Source organism: Neocloeon triangulifer, unplaced genomic scaffold (genome assembly GCF_031216515.1).
Source record: "Neocloeon triangulifer isolate White Clay Creek 2 clone unplaced genomic scaffold, ASM3121651v1 ptg000012l, whole genome shotgun sequence".
In the NCBI taxonomy this organism is placed as follows: Eukaryota; Metazoa; Arthropoda; class Insecta; order Ephemeroptera; family Baetidae; genus Neocloeon; species Neocloeon triangulifer.
In genome coordinates, this window is record NW_026775554.1 from 14,020,572 (window position 1) to 14,041,508 (window position 20,937).

Consider the following 20,937-nt stretch of genomic DNA (forward strand, 5'->3'; position numbering starts at 1 on the left):
TCTTGGAATGAGAGGGAAGAGTTGAGCCCCACTGTTCCAATTATCACTGCTGTTCGATTCATCTAGTTTAAAAGAGCAGAATCCTCGACCCTCCTAAAAAGGAAAAAAAATAGAATTTAATGAAATTTTTACTACAGTCATATTAAATTCAAATATAAAATCTTCCAGAATCTATCATGACACATGAGAAAAATAATCAAAACTTCCAACAACTTTATAAATGTGTGCTCAGCTAAAACGTATGATAAAAAAAAAAACTCATGAAACATTTTTATCTATTTAATATAAGCTATTACTTCTCAAATTGCGGCAACTTTTTGCGATAACTTCAATCAAGGAGCAATTTAATCGAAATCGCACCGAGCTTAATTAATAAACCGTTGGTTAACGCGTCAATAAAAAGCCACTCGAGCAGTCTCGATAGTCTCTCTCGCTGTCACAAATCGAAGCCCTCTCGGTTAATTATTTCATGACGGGATCCGCGTCGACTTGACGAGATAATCAATCCACCGGCAGGCGAATGATAATTTATTGAAAAAGTAATTAGTGCATCAAATGCAAATGCAGCAGTTCCTCATTCCCTTCTTAGAATGGAGCGATGCATCCCGCGATAAACCGAGTTTCAATTTTTTTTTCTACCGCGCCAAGAGAAGTGCGAAGGTGAAAAGTCTGCAGCTTTCCTCGTCTGAGCAGAGAGTGACATTTTTATTGCTCGTCGATTCGATTTCCCAACTAACGCCGGCAATGAGCTTGTTCACTCATTATATGTAAGAGACAGGCCGTGTCTCTCTATATCATATATTGAAACTCGCGCGTACAGTCATACAAGGCTGCCGCAGAGTGATATTATAAACATCGACGAGAAACGCTAGCTCGCGAGATGAGGTGTTGGCCAATCGTTTATTATAAATAAAGTAAAAAGGTCGCGCCGTGTGTGCCGCGCTCGCTCACATACACTGGACGAGCACGGCAGCTTGTGTAACCGTCCGTTAATGAGCCCATTGCATGTGCGGAAATCAATTTTTCTGAGAGCAACACGTCTGCTGATAACGCATCCCGGGCGTTCGCGAATCCATCATCGAGGTGTGCGCCGCAAATAAATAATTCTGTCGCGTTTTGTGCCGAGGGGTCTACAGAGTGCCCGCCTTCAAAATTAGTTCGTGCTGCGGTCAGACGCATGCAATTATTGCTGAGTGGAAAAAAAGAATTGTGTGTTGATGGTGCTTTCCGACTGATGAAATCGTAAATTAGGGCTCTTTCAACAAATATAATGGACTGAAAATAGAAATCCAAAATAACTTTTGCTACTATTTGTCCGTAGAGAATTTCTCTTTTATGAAGTTGAGAATTAAAGATTATGGAATAATTAATTACGTATTTTTGATTCTATTGAAAATTGATTCTCAAAATTTACTGTTGAACCATGTGAACTAGGTATTAATTTTTTAATTTAATTATTCACTTAATGATTTGAATCCATATAATACAATTATTTTGTAATAAATTACTCAGTATTTAATGTATTCATTAATTACTCAGTAACTTAATAACAAAAGAAAAACTTGCAGTTATAAAAATATTAATTTAAAATTACCAAATATATGTATTGCAAAATAATAAAAATAAAAAGCTATAAAATTATTGTAAGATTAAAAATAGATTTTTATAGAGAAATATAGTAATATGACATTTTTAAAAAGAATAAATATATTTTCTAATTATTTATAGTGTTGGAATTATCCGTTCACAATTGATGAATGCGATTATAGCCTTGTCCTCTCTTTCTCCAAACAATTTATTTCCCGACACAATTTTTTAGTTCCCGTGTCGGCCCTCGTTTAAATTTTAAAAATAGCGATCGGTGCCAGTCGAAAACACGTCTGCCCGTCTTTCACACTTTATTCCGTCCATCCCCTGCGAGTTAGGCTTTTTGTCGGGCGCCAGGGTCGTGCATGTGCTGACAAATGGCTGGTGCCAGTGATGATATTGTTATTAGCGGCTCTCAATAATGTGGCTCACGAGTGACAGCACTCACTGCTCTGCGGCTCTTCATAAATCACCGGTGCGAAAACAACAGTCGCTAGATAGAGATGCACGCGAGAAATATAAATAAATAAATAAAATAAACGATTGGTGGCGGAAATAAATAATTTAAACCTGCGTTAGAATATATTTGTATTTATCCCGAGCGAAAATGGCCAAATGAGCAGGGCGAGCGAGAGAAAGAGAGCCAGCCAAGGAATGCATCTCTGGAAACAGGTCGCGAACCAACCTGACAGACCGGTCAGAAAGACACATACATGCGTCCTCGTCATCCTCCTGCCTCTTTTTTCACCACTCGATTCGCGGCCGCGGCAAAAAATTCGGAGACAAAAATTTATTTCGAGCAGGAAATTTTATACGCAGAGGAAAAAAAATTCCCAAACGGAAAAGTATAATGGCTTATTTCGGTCTGTCAAGTGCAGTTTAAAATGATTTTCCCATGCGGTGACGCAACAATGGATCAATTTCGTCTGATAGATTCATCGTTCGCGCTGCCGAAATGGCTCTATTATCGCGGCGTAATCACGCTGGAACCAATCGTGAGCGCTTTTTGCGGCCGAAAACGGACAAAAAGTGAACGACGGATGAATCGATTGTCCGTCAGCAGTGTGACCAATGGTGAAAAATATTGCATGAGAAGGAAGAGCACAAAAAGAATAAAGATGGAAATGCATCGATCGCCTAGATGTATGCGAGAAGTCAGCGATGCGGTGATCTGAGACATTTGCAAATGAAACCCGAACCCGCGTCCGCCCCTGAATAAAAAAATAAATGTGCCCGGCCGAGCAGAAAAATTTCCGCCACGGATATCTATATATGTTAAAACGTGTCTCTCCGCCAAGTGGAGAGAGGTTATTATTATTGAAATATTATTTTTTTAACTTTCAACGTGAGTAAGTGATCTGTTGACAAGCGGCGTTTTTCTTATTGTTGCAGGTGAGTTTCACTGGAAGAATCCAAACATGACTCATCCGTCACTCCTAGCACAACAAGGTATTTATGACAATCCGTATATATCTGTATAGAATTTTGCGTTTTACATTATGTCCTGTACACGCGGCGCCCGTTCCGATTTTATCTCCCGCGAAATTCCTCCTCGCTGCGCCGCGTCGTGTGTCAATAGCAATTCGGGTAATTGCGGCGTGCAAAAAATAAAACGTGGCGTATGAGAGCGGCGATGGCGCTGATTAAAGGGCCGCGCGCGAAACGCTCACAGCATCTTAAGCAGCGCCAGCCCGTTATTAACTCAATCATGACTCCATTATGTAAACCAATAGTAATTACCGAATAACAAATCGCACTTATATAACAATATTCGCACACTCATCGCACCTAATGCGAATTAATTTTCCAAAAGGTGCATGAATGGATCTTTTATGTGCTGGATTTTTTTTTATATCAAGAGATAAGCTCGCGTGTGTTGTCCGCGCAAAGTGCTGAGAGGAAAAAGAAGATATGTATAAGAAAGAGAGAGAAAATGTTTGATTGTATACGGTGGAAGGGTGCGGTCGTCGTCAAATTTAATATTATGTGCCTCCATCAAATGGGACTGAGAGAACACCAGAAACACTTTTAACATATCATGAATATTCGATGGACATGCTGGACCGAGACCGGCCGACTCTCCCAATACACGCCATTAAGTGAGCAGGCAGGCACGGGAATAAATATCAAAATATCTCCCTCTCTGATTTATTCATGTCTCTCTCTCTCACACACACACGGTGAGGCCGGACTCTCTGCGAAAGACGCAAGGTTGCCTCTGCTCTCCATTCAAGGAAAACGCTCCATCATAAATTCCGAATCCCTCGGGATGAGATAAAATCGGAATAAATTTCGCGGCTATTTTCGCAAAAGTCCGCGAATAAATACACAGAGGGGTGCGCGGAATTTGGGTGGAAATTCAAATTTATGGACGGGAAACAGGGTGGTGCGCTGTCAGTCGGATAATGCAGTGTGTGCATCATCATCATCATCACGTAATCTATTTGTCCGAGGGGTTGCCTACACACGCGGCGCGCGTGCGAGGAGGGCTGCCTGACGTGATCGGCACTCTTAAAGTGCGCGAACTGGATTAAGATTGACACCTGACTGGCTGTGCCGAATTCATTTCGGCCCCTTGTCTACAGCTTTGCTGTGAAAAAAATAGTAAACGTGCACGCCAGGCAGGGCTTCTCAGATTTCTAGACAAACCCGAGTGTTTCGATGAGCTAGTAAATCGCTTTTAATTTTTTTTAACCTGAAATTTTTTTTATTTTAACATATTATAACTGCAAGTTAAATATTTGTTGTTAATTTATTTAAATTTCTTTTTTTAAATTTTTAAAACGTATAATTATAAGTTTTTTAATAAAAAACTGTATAAAAATATGTATATTTTAATTATTTTTTATTTTTAAAATGTTTAAATAATTTTTTTTTTGACATTATGCTTCACCAAGAAGCAATTTATTAAAAATAGTAGTGATTTAACTAATTTACAATTAAATAATTAATTTTGTTTCATTTTGATTATATTAACTGATCCTGCGATTAGTGATGCTGAGCATAATTTCCATGGTTGCGAATGAGAGGGCTATTATATAATATCAGAATTTATCAAAAAAAAATCAGAACATCATTAACAAAATACACTTACAAAATAAAATTGAATAAATATTTTTTTTAAATGATTTCTTAAAATCCCGATTCTCAAGTTAATAAAAAAAAAAATTGCTAAAGTTTAGATTCTCCAATTGTGCGGTAATAATTTTTTATAAATTCAATTTATTCCTCAGAATAAATCAATATTTCTTTTTCAAATCAAATGTTAAACATTCAGCTTCAAACGCACCACAATTTCCACAAAGTGATATTTTTACTGCAATTCTCCAAAGAAAGGCACTCGACTCGGTGCATCAGGTTTTGGGGCAGTCGATGCAAAGTGGCGAGTTGATTCAATTGGCGTGCCCACCGCGCTCGCCCCAGCTAGCAGTGCATCGAAATAGTGTTCCCCGGGGAATGCATCGGCCAAATGGTCACGTTCGGTGGCGGGAATATAATAATTCTGCTGGTCGGTATGACGGTCTAAGTGGTAGTGCAAGTCAGCATCGCTCTCACACATGGGAATTGGAGGGAAAACCTTTTAAGGATGCGCTGCTGGTCAATCTTTCTTTCTCTTTGAGGCCTCGGCGCCGACACGAGAAAGCTTTTTTCCTGCACCCAATTCCAAATGAAAATATAACGTACACCGGCGTCGATACATTATGCACAATCACCCAAGCATCCCAAACACGCCGCTGAAGTCTTCATTACGCGCTCGGATAGTTTTCGTTCCCATATCTTTGGAAAAAAAATAATAACAAGAACTGAAAATAATATATATACAATATGAAGCGCAAAAAAAATCAGAGTCGCTCACTCAGTTTTATTTTTTATTGTTGTGCACGAGCTCGGTGTGTGCTTTCATTTGAGGGCTTATTTTATGAAATCGTAAAATTTAACTGTTGTGCACTAAAAAGAAGCGGCCCAGAGCGCGCATGTGTTTTGGAAGGAAAAATTTTATGTGGCTCCGTCCGGCTCGCACACACACTCACTGCTGTGTACTACTACTACACACTAATGCTAATAAAAATTTACTGACTGGACTTTATTAGCCATTATACAATAATGTAGAACAGGTGTTTCTCCACTCGGCTTAGTTTTTAATGTCGTGCAAATTTATCACTTTGTCACGCACAATTGGCAATAAGGAAGGAGCAAAGGCGGACACACAACAAAACACAGTCTCATTATTTCAATAAGCACATCTTTCCATCACCCTGAGCAAAAATACGACAAAAACCTCAATGACGTAACTCTCGATAATTAAAACGACCCATAAAAGCAATTAAATTCCAGCAGTTACACAAAGGTGGGTCGGAGAGAGATCGAATTTATTTTATGGCCCCTGCTTCCCGATATCAAAACGCCCTACTGAATTTTTTACGATAATAAAAACGTGTAATAAAAATTCGGTCTCATTGGCCGGCGGCCATTTTCAATTATTCACAAGAGGCAAATGAGATTCTGCTTGGCCGAGCAGCAAGAGCGCGCAGGGCAGATGTTTGGCGCAGGGTTAACTTTTATTCTCTTCTCACCTGTTCGTCCAAACGAGCGCGATAGATAAGCAGCAGACTCGCAAGAATTTCCCAATGAAAATATAAATATATACGGCAGATTGGATTTTGTGAGTGTTTATCTCGAACGAAAAAACGCGTGTCACCCTCGACTGCTGCCATAATTGATTTGACATTTCACTTCCGACGAGCTAGGAAAAAACGGGAAAACGATTTCATCAGCCGTGAGTTTATATATATAAAAAAAATAGCTGGTAAAGGTCCGAGTAAGGAAGAATTAAATTAAGGCTTTTGAGAATATAAACGATAACAATGAGGAATTTTAATATCACTCGAGCGACGTCCATAACGGGATTAATCAGGCATTTGAATGTTTTAAGCGTAATTCCACGACTTAGCCTCGGCATTCTCGGACCGCCGCCGCCGTTTTCCTTTTTTCTTTGGTGCTCATTTGACATCTGCTCGAGAGAGAGATGCGTATCGGCGAGATGAGAAATCCCCGGACCCTGTTATTCTCCTCCAGCAGCAACAAGACTAATTACGCCCCTCGGAGAGTGAATTCCACTCGTGTTTTCCTTTCACGTGAAACGTGAACGCGATTCTCAGCAAAAGGCGGCGATTTCTTGCGAATAACTCGTATGTATGTGTTTATTCACCGGCCGGTGCGCGCACCATAATAACTCGCTCTTTATATTATTTTTATGTATATTCCCCTTTTCATATATATAAATGACGACTGCGCGGCCGGTGTGTAATGTTGTTGTTGTTACTTATTTTATCATGGTCCGCTGCTGCAGATACATTTTTTACGTGGTGTAGCAACATTCTGCCTCTCTCGCCGAGATGATGAGGGGGAGGCTGAGGAGGTTATTTAGTTAACCGGTTATTCCTTCTCAAGGCTCGCAGTACACTCGGACGGACGGATATGTGTGTGTGTGTTCACTTATATGCCATGCATATATGTATGACGACCGGCCGGCCGGCCGGCGCAATGATAATAACGACGGTCTGCTGTCGTCGAGCCCTTCCTTGCTCGTCCACTTTTGCACGACTGCCGCCCAGACGAGGCTCACAATCACGGCTGACGGAAATTTGCATTACTTGAATGAAACTCTTCAACGTGAAGTCGTTTCCAATAAATGCAGAAAAGTGGGGAAAATGTGGCATATTCATAAAAAAATTATAACTCATTAAAAAATTAATTCCTGTATTTAAAACCGCTGTTTTTACATAGTTTATATTATATTATTATTTTAAAATTATTATGAAATTTTATTTTATTTTAGGAATGTTTCTTTTAATTTATACCTTTGTAAGATTTTACAGATAAAATCACTCAATGAACCTAGAAAAATTTCAAGATGATTGGTATAAATGTATGTTCTTGCTTACTATTAATGAATCTAATAGAAATAATTTATCACATTATGTTGTCCAGTCATATAATTATTACCAAATTATTTTTAACAATGAAATTGTAATAATGAAGAAATTGCTAAGTAAATAACGGAGGAAAATCATCAAAAAATATACAAATAGACTGTCCTGTAAATGTCCACAAATTTTATAAACAAGTAATTAAATCTAGATTTTTGCACATTGTTTAACAGTTTAATTTTATTTTAATTTCTGTTTAAGTTTTAATCTGGAGATTTAGTTACGTTTGCAAATTTTCGCTTAGCACTTTGTGACCTCGTGGATGTTTGGCGAATTATTCAGGCCTTAAATTTATCGATCGAGTGGAGCTCATGGTTCGCAAATAAATTTCGCTCTCGCGGAATTCCTCAAGCGTGCAGCCGAGGATAAAAATTCCAGTGGAAGGCGAAACTCATTCTCGGTTGTGGGAGAAAATTTCGTTTCCCAGACCATCCTCAATTCGCGCCGCGAGCCTGCTGCTGCTGCTGATTGGATCCACAACGAAAATCCACAACAGCCACCAAATTAAACTTTGCTCCCGCAGCAATGTTGTTTCGCCGTGGTGATTTTTCAAGAGAGCCCCTCTAAGGCCGGCCATAAAAATAAATAAAAATCCAGCTGCTTCTCATACTCTGGGCGGATAATTAGGTGCCAGAGTTGCTTAAATACACGTCGGCCGCTTGTTAATTCTGCAGAGCGAGCAACATTTTCAGTCGCTGCTGACTTTTATTGCGTTCATCAATTAAAAGAGGCCGTTTTTATTTTCAATCTAGAGGGATTGATTTGTGCTGGCCGAGATCGATAATTAGACGCGCATTAAGAGGCAGAGCGCGCTGATTCCCGCCAGTCATGCAATAAACTTGTTAAAATGCACTCCTCTGGGGATGCGTGGTGGCTCCTTTATATGCGGGTGGCATGCTGCTGACTGCTGCATTATGCGGGGAATTATACACGTAAAGGGCCCGCCGGCTCCCTTAGGAAATTAACTGAGCAGCAAACAGATTTAAATGCGAGCCGAATGCAAATTCGGCTCCTCCATAATTGGCCTGCAAACAGCCGTCATTACCGGCCAGTTTCGCGTTACCTCTTCTCTCTCTCGGCCGGTTGAATTTCACGCGGCCAGATTATTTGGCACGATCCACCCAGATGAATCCAAAACTGCCCCTCCTAGGGGGGTTCGTGAGTTCTCTGTTGGTAATTGAACTGCTCCAATTTTTCCTTCAAGTGCATGCACGGTTTGAAAATTATTATTTTTTTATTAAACATATTATCCATATTCCAATTTGATATAATCGAAAACATTTAATTTTCTCAGATTTTCTGTAGCTTTGCAGATAAAGATTTAGATAAAAAGAAAAGATTTAATTATGTTAAATTTACATATTTTAAAATTTTAATTTAAATATTAATTTTATTTTATATAAACTTCAATTTTGTAGTATGTTTTTAACCATTTAACTTAATTAAATACATGAATATTTTATTAAAATCAATATTTTTTTAAATTATTCTTTCATTAATTTAATGCAGTTTTTAAAGATCCTAAGTTATATATCTGCTTTGAATGTTTCACAAGAAAAAAAATTATTTATTTTTCTGTGTGTAGAAGAAATATGGTTAAAGCTCTTAACAGCATTTCGATCGTGTGATAGGACGCCCTTCTTAGTCTTCATTTAAACATAAAATTTTTAGTTAAAAGCTAACGGAATTATAATATTAAAATTATTTTAAATTTCGTACTGTATTTGGTTTGATAATAACCGCATCTTAGGTTGTTAATATTTATTCTAAATTTGATTTTAAAATCAATTTATTATCCTGTAACGATTTTATTGTAAAATCAATAATATTATTTTAAAGACGAGCCGAATATATCTTTCCTCAACACATCACCAGTTGAAACAATCCTAAGGCATCTTTCTAAACAAATCAAAGCGTCTGCTGAGCCAAACTGCTCTCATTAGAATGTTTGTTTTGCGCTGGCTGCGATGCGCGCAACGATACCATTCTTTATTTTGTGCCGTCGCCGCCGCCGTCGAGAGAGAGTGGCCTGATCGAGTGTGTTTCGAGCGCTGCCAGAGGATATCCCAATCAATAAGTTGACCCAACCGCCCATTAGAATGAAAAATAAAACAGCGGATGTCGACTGTTGGTGGGTGATGCTGCTGCTCCTCGGCTGCCTAAAGAACATCTGCCTCATTAGAATACACTAGCCGGCCGCTAGTTCTCTCTCTCACCCGCTCCACCAACAATGGCTGGATATTTGGGGCTATAATTAATGTCGTGTCGCGCTCGGCAATAAATAAAGTGCCAGCGCTGACCACTCTTAACGTAATTAAAGCGGCAGAAGGCAGCGGTGCTTGTATGCTGAATTTTGGCTCACGCGAGAATGAGATCACTTTGGCCGGCTTTATTATTAGATTGTTTGGTGTTTTAATAATTACACTTTAGTGATATTGCTGATTATTTATATAGCTTTAATTAGAACTGAAAGTTTGATTTATTGTCAACAACAAATCAATCAAAGAATTAACTTTGACATAAAATTGCTGAAAAATTTATAGTGAAAAAAAAATCCATCATTTTTTATTCAATTACTAAAAATTGAAATTAATTAAGACCATTTTCCAATATTGGTTTTAAATTATGATCAATCTAAGAATTTGATCTACCTAAATTTTTGACTTAAATGAACTAACAAAATTAATAAATAATTTTTAAAATTTTTTTTTGCATTTTAAAGTGTTTATTTAATGACAAGTTGAGGCATTGCAAAAAAAATCATGAGAAGCAAAAACTGACATTTTCCGTCAGATGGAGCGCGTCAAAGAGCGATTTCCTGCTCGTGTTCCTGTCAAAAAGGCCGCACAAAAAGATTGTTGCACAGAACGGATTATTGTGTTGGCGATTGTTCCGCTCAATATGAGTCGGTATAACGGTGCTGGGTGCGCTTTGGGGAAGCCACCCCCGTGTGATCCGCGGGCCAGACTGCGGCGCACGCCAAGGGTTTCGCCGAGAAAAATAACTATTGGCCAATGCGATTAGGAGGAATAGAGAGAAAAAGCTGAAAAAGAAAAAAGACTCATTGAGCCGCGGCCGTAAAATTTTACGAGGAAGAAAAACCGACGGATTTACAGCCTGGACGAGTGAGCACCTGCAGCCGAAAAAAAAATTACAATCATCGGTTTCGAATTTCGGATTAACCAACCCTTTATGAAAGAAAAACGCCGCCTGTTTTATTTTTCGTTATCTATATGGATTTTTTAATGTGCTGCCTCCATGTGGAGAACCACGTGTTTGTTCGGTGAGTTGATGGACGGCGGCGCAAGGTGATGCAGCCCCCGTTTATTGTTATGGTTATTGATTTTCGCCAACAGCGAGCACACTTTCAAGGTTAGTGAAAAGAAGAAGTGACAATTCATTATTATGCTAGACAGCCCCGCATCGATCCTTTAGTGTAATAATAATGTGTTACGTGAACCACCACCGATATATACTGAAAAGTAACTCAGCAGCCACCCTATGCGCCACATGGGGCGTCAACAATCCTAAAACAAAATTCGTAAAATAGTCACTAAGAAACTGTAAATAAAATTTAAACAGTTTATTAAAATAAAATAATAATAATAATTAAAAAGTTAATTAAATATTTTTTTTTGTACTTTAATAATTTAAAATAAATATCATGTTTTTAAACATTTTTAAAGTATTATTTAAAATTTACAGCTTAAACGGATTTTTTTTTAGATTCCCACAAATGACAACATTGCGTGTCTAAAAATTATTATATTTTGTCCTCATTGATCGGATTTTCATTAGACAATATTTAAAATTACTTCTTTTTTGGGTCTTCAGATGTCATGAACACTAATCATACTAAAATATGAGAAAATTATGAACTAAAGAAAATTTGATTGATGAGAGTTATCCATTAATTATTCCAGAACAATATTTCTCTGGGAAACACTAAAAAGTTTTTTTTCCATAAAATAAGATGTTTTTGTTACTTTTGCAAATTAATATAATACAAAAGGAGCAAAACTAAGTAGAAAATAATTATATTGGGGCGAACGTGGATGCCCTGGATTGAAATATTTGTTTCGGCGCGTTTTTGATAGACAGAAAAATTGCCCAGCGTGTCTGGACACGCAGCAGACGATTTTAATTCACGGCTGGCGCTGTCGGCGCGCGGGCAGGCCGCTTTTTAGCTCGCGTGAGATTATTCGGCGTTTGATTTTTGTCACGTCTGCCAGATTAAAGAGCAGCAATTTTGACGTCTTGTTTGCGGCGGCGGCGGTGCTTCACCTGTATAATAACACAAAACCAACATCGAGCTGTCGATCACCTGCAGTAGCAGCTAATTAATAAACACCGTCAATTTAGCTGTCAGCCAGTGGCAACACACGTGTGGGTACCTGCACAAATAATAATTTTCAAATAAAATCATATGCATATGTGACCAGTGCGCAGCGAATCAGCTGCCGTTCCGGAACGTCTTCTTCGCTCGCTCGGTCCGTTCCATCATCGATTTTGTTTTCTAGCACGCGAGCGAGCCAACGAGCGGGTGCATGCGTTTGTATATTATATTATTATTCCGCAGGGAGTGCATTAAGCTCGCGGGGATGTTATTAATCAAAAAGCAAAAGATAGAGAGAGAGAGAGAGAGAGAGAGAGAGTGGCAAGTCATTTCCTCGCGCCGGTGCAGCCCTCTCTGAGCGCACCGAGGCCTTAAGTTGCCGAACATGTGCATTTCACCCCCAGCTTACATGTTTTAATGACGTCACCGCATATCGCACTGCACACGTCGTCTTGACAAAACGCACCGAACTTTGAGACCTTTCACACCTGATGTTTGTGTTGTTACCACGCGCGGCATCGATCCGCGGAAAATATGATTGCTTCCGAGGCGAGTTGCATCAGTGTCGAACGAAAACGGCAACTCATCGTCGACGCGCGCGTTAAAGTTAAAATCAATATTATTGCAGCCAAGCATGTCCAGGCAGATATGCTTGACAGCCCCCTGCTTTTTTGTTAATTATTGTTGTTCGCGTGTTTGTCGAATGTTTTGGCAAGCTGCGAATTGTGCGTGAAAAATAGGCGGAGGCAACACAACGTATGTGTGCACAACAGATAATTGGAAATGAGGGAGGATGTTGTTCTCAAATAAACGATTTTATGGATTGGTTTTGAAACTATAGATCTGTTTTTGATAGAATATTGTAAATTGTTTAAACATAATTTTGTAATATAAAATATTTAAAAAAAAGCAAGTCATTTGTAAAAAATTTCTTGTATTTTTTTAAAATTATATCATTTACTTAAACTATATTTATTAAAAGAAATTTTGTGAAAATTCGATTGCTTTCTTTTATTTTCATTAATTTATATTTTTATATTTTTTTTATGACTTGAGTGGAATAAATAATAATAATATGTAGAAGCTATAAGGGGAAAATACATATTTATACACGATTTTTAGTAAAAATATATTTTCCTCCACTCAACAATCCACTTATATTTCAATTGCATTCTTCACTAGAAACTGAAAAGTGGGTTTTATTGTAATTTCTAATTATTTAATATTTCTTAAATTAAAACTCATAATATATAATGAGACACTATGTTTTGATAAAGCCTTAATAAAAATTGAACTAATGATTGTTTTCCGCTGGTCATAAAAAAAACCACCCCCTGAAGTAATTTCCTTTCCTTGTCATCAAAATCGCACCACGCTGAAATCTCTTTACTTCTTTTCTTCTTCGTTTTTGACGTGATGCAATCGGAGAAAACCACAAATATCCTCCACCGTCCATCTCTCGTCACTCGTCAGAGCTGGCGAGAGAGGCGTTTTTCACGATGATTTGTCGGTGCACCCCAACCATCCGCGGTCACCATGGCAACTCTTCATTTGGTGCAAAAAGCCTCTCGTTCCGACTGCATTTATCCAATAACCAATGGAACGGCTGCATCTCTCCTCTGGTCGTCGATAATGAGCGATAACGAACAATTTTCGTTTGCAGAGAAGCAGCAGCTTGTTTTGTTTGTCTCGCTTTGCATTTTATGTTTCACAAGCCATAAATTTCGCACCTCCGCGCAGCCGCCGAAAGAGAATGGCGCGCTGTGTTTTGCACACATTTTACATTATGCAGTGCTGATTGCTACTTTAAAAATTTTTTTTTTTTTATTCAAGAGAGACCAACAAGGCGCCTCCTTTGTATGCAAATGCCGCTAATTGTCAGCAGGGGCGATGAGCGCAGAATTATATTTTGCACGTTTTATCGCACAAGCTGATCTCTCTCGTGGCAAATAAAAAATTCAAAAATCGAGCAGCAGGCAGGAAGCGGTCAAGAGGCGTCTCTTCAGCTCTTTTGCTTAATGACCGCAATGAAAGATCTAAATTTAATGAAGCCGTAAAATTTCATGCAAGCAGCTGCAGCTCCAATTAACAGGTGCACCCTTAAATTAAATCCAAGACGAAATTTCCAACCCTGGCCGGCAGCCAGCAGCAATTTTCTTTTCTTGCGGTGGAAAAAATCCGAGCTCAGCTGGAAGTTGGAGCAGCAAATACCTGCTGAGGTGTTGTTCTCGGTACTCGGCGGGCAGTAATTGGCCGAGTCGATCAAGTTGTTAGTCGTTTCATTGTGCGCCGGCTGCTTAATAAAATCGGTATTGTGCCATTTGTCTGCGGTGCTGCACGCAGCGTGAATCTCTCGCGCCGGACCTAAAAGTTTTTTCTATCTCTCGCTTTTATTGTGCATTGTATTTTTATATGATAAAAAGAGAGACTCTCCGCGTGCACTTGTGTGGCCGGCAAGTGAGTTCACATGGGGATCCTTTGCATGCTGATATGGGTGGTCCATCAACGGCCTGCACGTCGCTGCCAATCAAACTCGTTACTCTCCGCGTGCCGATTGATTTGCGTATTGCAACACCACACACTTATTTATGGCGATGGTAATTATTGGATGCGAAGGTCGACTGATAAATGCCAGAGGATCGTGTGCACGTTGCAATGGTGTATCCGCATTTTGCTTTTTATTGATCTGAATAGAACCCAAGTGCAAAATTGTGAAAAATGATGATCTATAATATAATAGTCCCTAATATTTAATACTATTAAGGGTCTCACAATTGGAAGTTGAAAGTATAATTTACTTATTATTCACAAAATTTAGATAACAAAGGTATGCATTGAAATATTATTGATCTTTCATTCTGATATTAATTTTGAACCACATTGAACATATATATATAAAAATAAATAAATTGACACACATAATTTTTTTTTAACAAATGCAAATTGAAGTGTTATTATGTATAATATGAAATATAAAATAAAATATAAATCAATTAAAAAATGTTTAATAAATATAAAGTAAAATTAAAACAAATTTTAAGTTAAATTTTAATATGTAATATTTTGAAATCAACTTATGGCAGTATTTTACAAATGAAAAATACATAAGTTTTATTGTATTTTTATATTATATTCCTCCCTCTTCAAAACACAACCTGTGTCTTTATTAAATTCACTTTTGGCTCCCCCAATACAGAAAGCAGGTCAAACGGCGCGAGCCATAAATAATTTTCGCCGACATCGAACAGGGGCAAACTTTTAGTCCGCAGCCGCCGGTCTACGCTTTTCATTTTCTTTATCAACCGAGTCTCGCTTCCCTCTTGGCGACCGAATGAATATGCTCGATTGAATTTGCAAGTCTCGCGAGGTGTATCAGATTCACCTGTGCGCGAACCCAAAACGCGTCCACGCCATAAATCATTTTGGCGCGGCATTTAATTACGCACAAATGCGTCGACGAGGAGAATTAAAGAAGTGCTTCAAGCAAGGCGGCAGATTCTCACACCGATTAAAAGTTGTATTTTTAGAAATTTATTGTTATCGCATTTGGTTTGGGAGTAGCGGAGAGAGTGTGTGTTTTAATTCGCCGCCTAAATGGACAAGTTGTGTTTCTGAGGGCGCGTTCAAACAAGGCCGATGTATCAAGCATGGCCGGCCCTTTTGAGCACCATCACTCATTTTCCGGCCCACAATAATGATGCAGCACGCATTGACCCTTCAAGACACATTCCCACAACCTCGTTCAGACGTTGTAATTACCATACACGACCTGAGTTCAACGGAATTAACCGAGAGAAAAAAGTCCGAAAGAAAACTAGCCGCTCGGAAAGAAATAAGGCTTATCTGCAGAGGATAAAAATTTATAAAATGGGATTCACTCGCTTTCGATCCTGTTACTCAGGTAAGAGGATTATTATACTTAAAGAGAAAAAGAGGGAATAATTACACTACACACCGAATTCGAAGTACAGATTAAATTAAGCGCCAAAGAGTGCTGCGTGAAATAACCGATAATTGCAGAGCTATTTCCAACGCGCGAATAATTTATTGGGCGCGAAAATAATTTATCGCGGAGGCTCATCGCGTGCGTATTTCTAAACGAGCCAAGAAGTTGAGCCAACCCACCAGCAGCCAGCCAGCCATTCATTATTTAAGTATTAACGTGTCCAATTAATTCCAATGCATATCAAAGGTTTCAATTAAATTTGCCGGAGTCGATTTGAATAGACTGTAAATTTTAATATACCTAAGAATGCGATTTTCTTTCAATCATTCAGGAGAGGAAATAACTTTTCAACGGCGTGGCAAAAACATTTTGTTTCTGTCACTTTTAAATGAGCCCACTCCGTCGGATGCACAGTTGGGATAGGCGAAATGATGATGATGATGACGAGCGGCGCATTATTCTTCGCGTCCCGAGCCTCTTTATTTCCGAATTAGAGATATGCGTCAAGGACGCGAATCAGCTGCTCTCTCTGGGCGAATTTTTCACGCTTTTGACTGCTTGTTTGTGGACCTTTTGTCTGACGTCTCGCGTTTGAGAGCTGCTTCTGACAGGTTTAGTGATCCTTGCTGATTAATGAGCACCAATCGGAAGTCAAAATCTTCATTTCTCTGCGTTCCAAGTGCAAAGAGGGTATAAAATATGTGCTTAATTTATTTTGGGAGAAAAAGCACCAGACAGTTTTAAAATATAGCTTTCATAACTTCTGAATTTCAAATTTGGTGGTTCATTTTTTAGCCAAAAATTTTTCGAGGTTTACAACAATTTCTTTAATATTCTATATAAAAATGATATTTCGTAAAAAATTTAAATATTGCTGGAAATAAAATATTGAACCCCTAAAAACAAATGAAACTGTTTTGACGATTCCTAAATCATTAAAAATTTGATAAAACTCTAAATTTTTTATTAATTAAAAAAAATTGAAATCTTTAAATGTTAATGCTGATGTATTTTTTACATTTTCGGTGTGTCTTTGGCTTCTTTTTGTGTAAACCATCTAAAATATTATGTTTCACCTCTGGTATAGAAAATAATTAGAGCTGGTTTCGTGTTTGCTGCCGCTGTTGTCGTTTTTTTTTCACGTAATAATAATATGCGTGTGTGGTGAACGGCGTGGAGAGCAAAAAGTGGCGAGACACGCTTACGTCCTAATCAGTCAGGGGGGTAAGTGAAGTGTTTTTGTGCGAATATGTGTACTTGAGAGAGAAAATAATGTTATTTACAAGGCGCACTACAAGGGCTGCTACGGCGGCCCTGATTCGTTCGACGCCTCTCGGCCTGAGTCTGCGAGAGAGATGGAAAGAGCAAGAGAGAGAGAGAGAGAGATCATGCAGTCATACGATATTGCATGCACGCAAACACAGCATCAGTTCATTTAACATACCACACAGCGAACTCTTAAATTACTGCCGGAGCCGGAGCGTCTTTCTCTCAACATCACTTTGTCTCCGCTCATTTAAATCTCCTGCTCTTCAACTGCACGCTGATTGCCGAGCCTGATAATTTAAAAATTATTCCCCGCTTACAATTTTACAAAGACCGGCCCGACGTCATTTTCATGTTTGGCGCAAAAAAATGCATGTAGAGAGAGGAAATTTTATGGAGAAGAGATCGAGCGAGACGCCGTGTACTGTTTTTAAAGAGGAGAGAACCACCTCCTTTATGATCTCGCCCCACCTTGCATCACAAACCAGTCATTTCTGATTGGCGTATTATTTTAAAAAGAGGCAATGTCTGCATGGGCTCTCGCTGGCTCGTCATTAAAACTTGCACCGACTCTTGTGTGCTTTTCATTACGTTTGATATTCCACTTTTTATGCGCGCCACGTTTTTGCCCACTTTTGTCGCGATACATTTCTCAACCTCTCGTTTTGCGTTCGAATTCCAACCGCTGAAATGATGTCATAATTTCTGCTCAACCGCTAATATCATATCATTTTATTCCAGGTATTTTATCCCTACAAATACTTTTGTGGAATAAAATTGATATATAAATGTGGCTTTAAAAAAACTGGTTGCATAACGACTTATCCGAATTAACAAATTCAATAAATGGAATTTAGTCCCCACAATCAAATTCAGGGGTTAAGTTGCTTGCTTGGCATAACTCAAAGATCTGATAGAATTTTTTTTCTAAATATCCAGCTACCAAATCCGAACCACATAATTTAAAAAAAGGATTATCAACAAGAACTGACACGAAAATTAAATTAACTTGAGTACCTGCTACAGGATTTGACATCTGTTTGCTTAAAATAAAATAGGAACAAGCCAATTTAGAAAAAAAATATATATTTTAGAAAAGTGAAAAAATTCAAACTATTGGTATAGAGGCAGAGTAAATAAAATTTTATTTATGAAAAATAAAGTAGTAATGTGTAAATAAATCACATAATTTAATAAAGCCCAGTTTGAAAAAAATAATTTGCATTTGAATGAATTTTTTTCTGAAATTAAACTAATCTTGAGCCGGGGATTGTGCTGGAAATAATTAATTTTCCCGGTAGTTTGGAACAAAACAAGCCGGATGAAAGAGGAGCGCCGCCGCCGCACCGCCTCCGCTCCCTTTTTTATCATTTGCGTTGGCGGTAGACAGCAATTTCTCGCGCGCAAAAAGCCGCCGTCTCTTTGTTCGCGGCAAAGTAATTACACGTCTCGGCACAATGCTCAACCCCTAGCGAGATGGATCTATCCATTCATATATACATATTGCGTGTTTTGCCCGCTTTTTTTTATAAATATCGCTTCATGCATGGGAAAGGGGAGGATAGTAGTGTCATTGCGTTTACGACACTGCGTATGGCACCCTTAATTTTTTTTCCTCCTCAGCAAGCTTTCTCTCACTGATTTTTCTCCTCGTCGCTTCCCTTACATGCATTATCATTTCTTGTGTGAGTGTGCAAATGAATATAGTGGGGCGGCCACATTACCGCGGGTAATTTCACGTAGCACAAAAATTATTCTTTATGATCGTAAAAATATCATGTAGAAAATTGGAAGGGCCGAGATGCGCCCGCCCTGCTGGCAAATGGAAGTTTCACACATTTTTCCCCAAGAGTAGTGTCTGCGGATAATAAATATAAACGTGAGCTGCGCTATTTTTTTTATCTCTCGGCAGAGCCACCGAGGAGTGTAGAGCGCGCGCGTCCCAAATAATGAAAGCGGCGCGCGTGAATACATAATACGCGCACACTCACATACAAAATGTAATTTCTCACAACCGCATTATATTCCCGCGCCTTGTGTGTAGTATGAATTTTTTATAAGGCCATCAGCGAGCAAGAAAAGCGAGAGAGAGAAGGAAAAACCAATTTTCTGAGCGCTGCTCTCGTTTGGCCTCAGCGTGTTCCCAGGCATTTCACAATTATCCCTCTTGACAAGCATTTGGCCATTCATCTTGCACCGTGACTCTCGGCGCGCTCGGTCAATACGCTCTGGGCGGATCACGAATCCTTCCACCGATTTGAATATAAACGAACCCTCTCATTAAAGTGGACCTCCGGGCCCGAATCTAATTTTCCCCGGAAAAAGATACACAAATTTCCCCGTTCCGCCCGCGCGACCACAATGCTCAATTATTTCTCTTGTGTAGTTTTTTACGCTCCATTTTGAGTTCAAGTTTTTTTTAAATCTTGTTGTGATTGTGTACCGACAACTGTTTTTCGCTTTGGTGCTTATACGTATGTTGTGTTGCTTCTGTGCAGGTAAATGGTGTCCTAGACGAGAGTGGTCAGCGGCAGACAGTCGTTCTGAAGCACGCAGAGGGGTCCTATATTCGTCGGTTTTTTTGGGGAGTCCTGGTGAGTACCATTTTTTAAATTGTCTCATTTTCGCGTGTGAAAATGGTGTGCTTTAATCTACTTGAATTAATTAAGTTAAACAAGAAGCTAGGAAAATATTGATTATTTCGTTTCATTTCTATAACTAAGAGAAGTCAACAAGAAAATATTTGAATTTTCATAATATATTTGGAATTTTTCGACATTACGAAAAGCAATAAATTTATCAAATATAGGTTCAAGAAATATTTGTATCAGAACTCATGTATTTTGCTATATGCTAGGAGAAGAGGATATTTTGGAATTGAAATAATAATTTACAATAATTAAATACTCTCTCAACCAATACTCATTGACTATATCGGACTATATAATATCATCAGATAATTAAATTTTGAAATAGTTTGTGTTGATAGAGAAATATTTATTTTAATTATTTTTGACTTGTCAATTGCATTTTGAAAAGTTCAGCTGATAGATAATGGATATTTTATTAGAATATTTAAATATTTAGAAAAGTAAAATTTGTACTGTTTTAAAAATCAAATTATATTAATTAATAAACTATTCTATAAAAGAAATTTTATTGTATTAAACAAAAGAAATTAAATATAATAAAATTAATTTTTTACATCGTAAATTCTAAGTGCATTTTGCTGGAGAGACAGCTTTTTTCTTGTTTGTTTTCTTGTTGGCAAGAAGTGCCAGAGACATATAAATAAAGAGCACCATTAGATTGGAAGCGCAGAAAGAAGAACACTATGTCGGGGAGGGGCACCACATACACACAATTAAAGTATCATCAGCGTGCTTTCTGTGGAAATATGCGATCTCTTCTGGGTCAGGCTTTGTGCCGAGCCATCATTGTCAACTGGCTGCAAATGTACGCGCAGGAAGCTCCTCTTTTTTCCTCTCTCTTTCTCTTTTCTGCAAATAATGCAGAGCGCAAAATAAAACAAGAAGCTTTCTGGAGCATCTCTGGTCGCGCGCGCGGCGTTATAGATTTTTCAATCGGCGGCCCGTCCGACGGAATTTCGCCCCGGCTTGGTGCTCTCGCTGGCTGCTCTCCACCCATCAGCGGCAGGGCGCAAACTCTACTTGATACACTGTAGTAGTCATGGTAACGTTCTAAGGGTTGGAAAAGCCTAATTTTCTTGTTTTTCTCCACTTTTTTCCATCCACCGTATCGCATTATGTAAGAGTTGTACGCCTGCTCGGGAAAATCCCTTTATTTTCTCT

The 20,937-nt window shown here is 38.5% G+C and overlaps 1 protein-coding gene across 9 annotated transcripts in view; it reads left to right on the forward strand.

The window, feature by feature from the left end:
* LOC132196786 (homeobox protein homothorax) overlaps window positions 1-20,937 on the forward strand; it is a 130,923-nt gene that overhangs the window by 60,224 nt on the left and 49,762 nt on the right. For 6 of the 9 annotated variants that reach the window (XM_059619653.1, XM_059619656.1, XM_059619658.1 and 3 more), the window contains exons 8-9: window positions 2,980-3,036; window positions 19,624-19,719. In XM_059619653.1, coding sequence (XP_059475636.1) covers window positions 2,980-3,036; window positions 19,624-19,719 — 153 coding nt within the window. The remainder of the gene's footprint in view (window positions 1-2,979; window positions 3,037-19,623; window positions 19,720-20,937) is intronic. The other 3 variants (XM_059619660.1, XM_059619663.1, XM_059619661.1) reach the window with 2 other exon arrangements.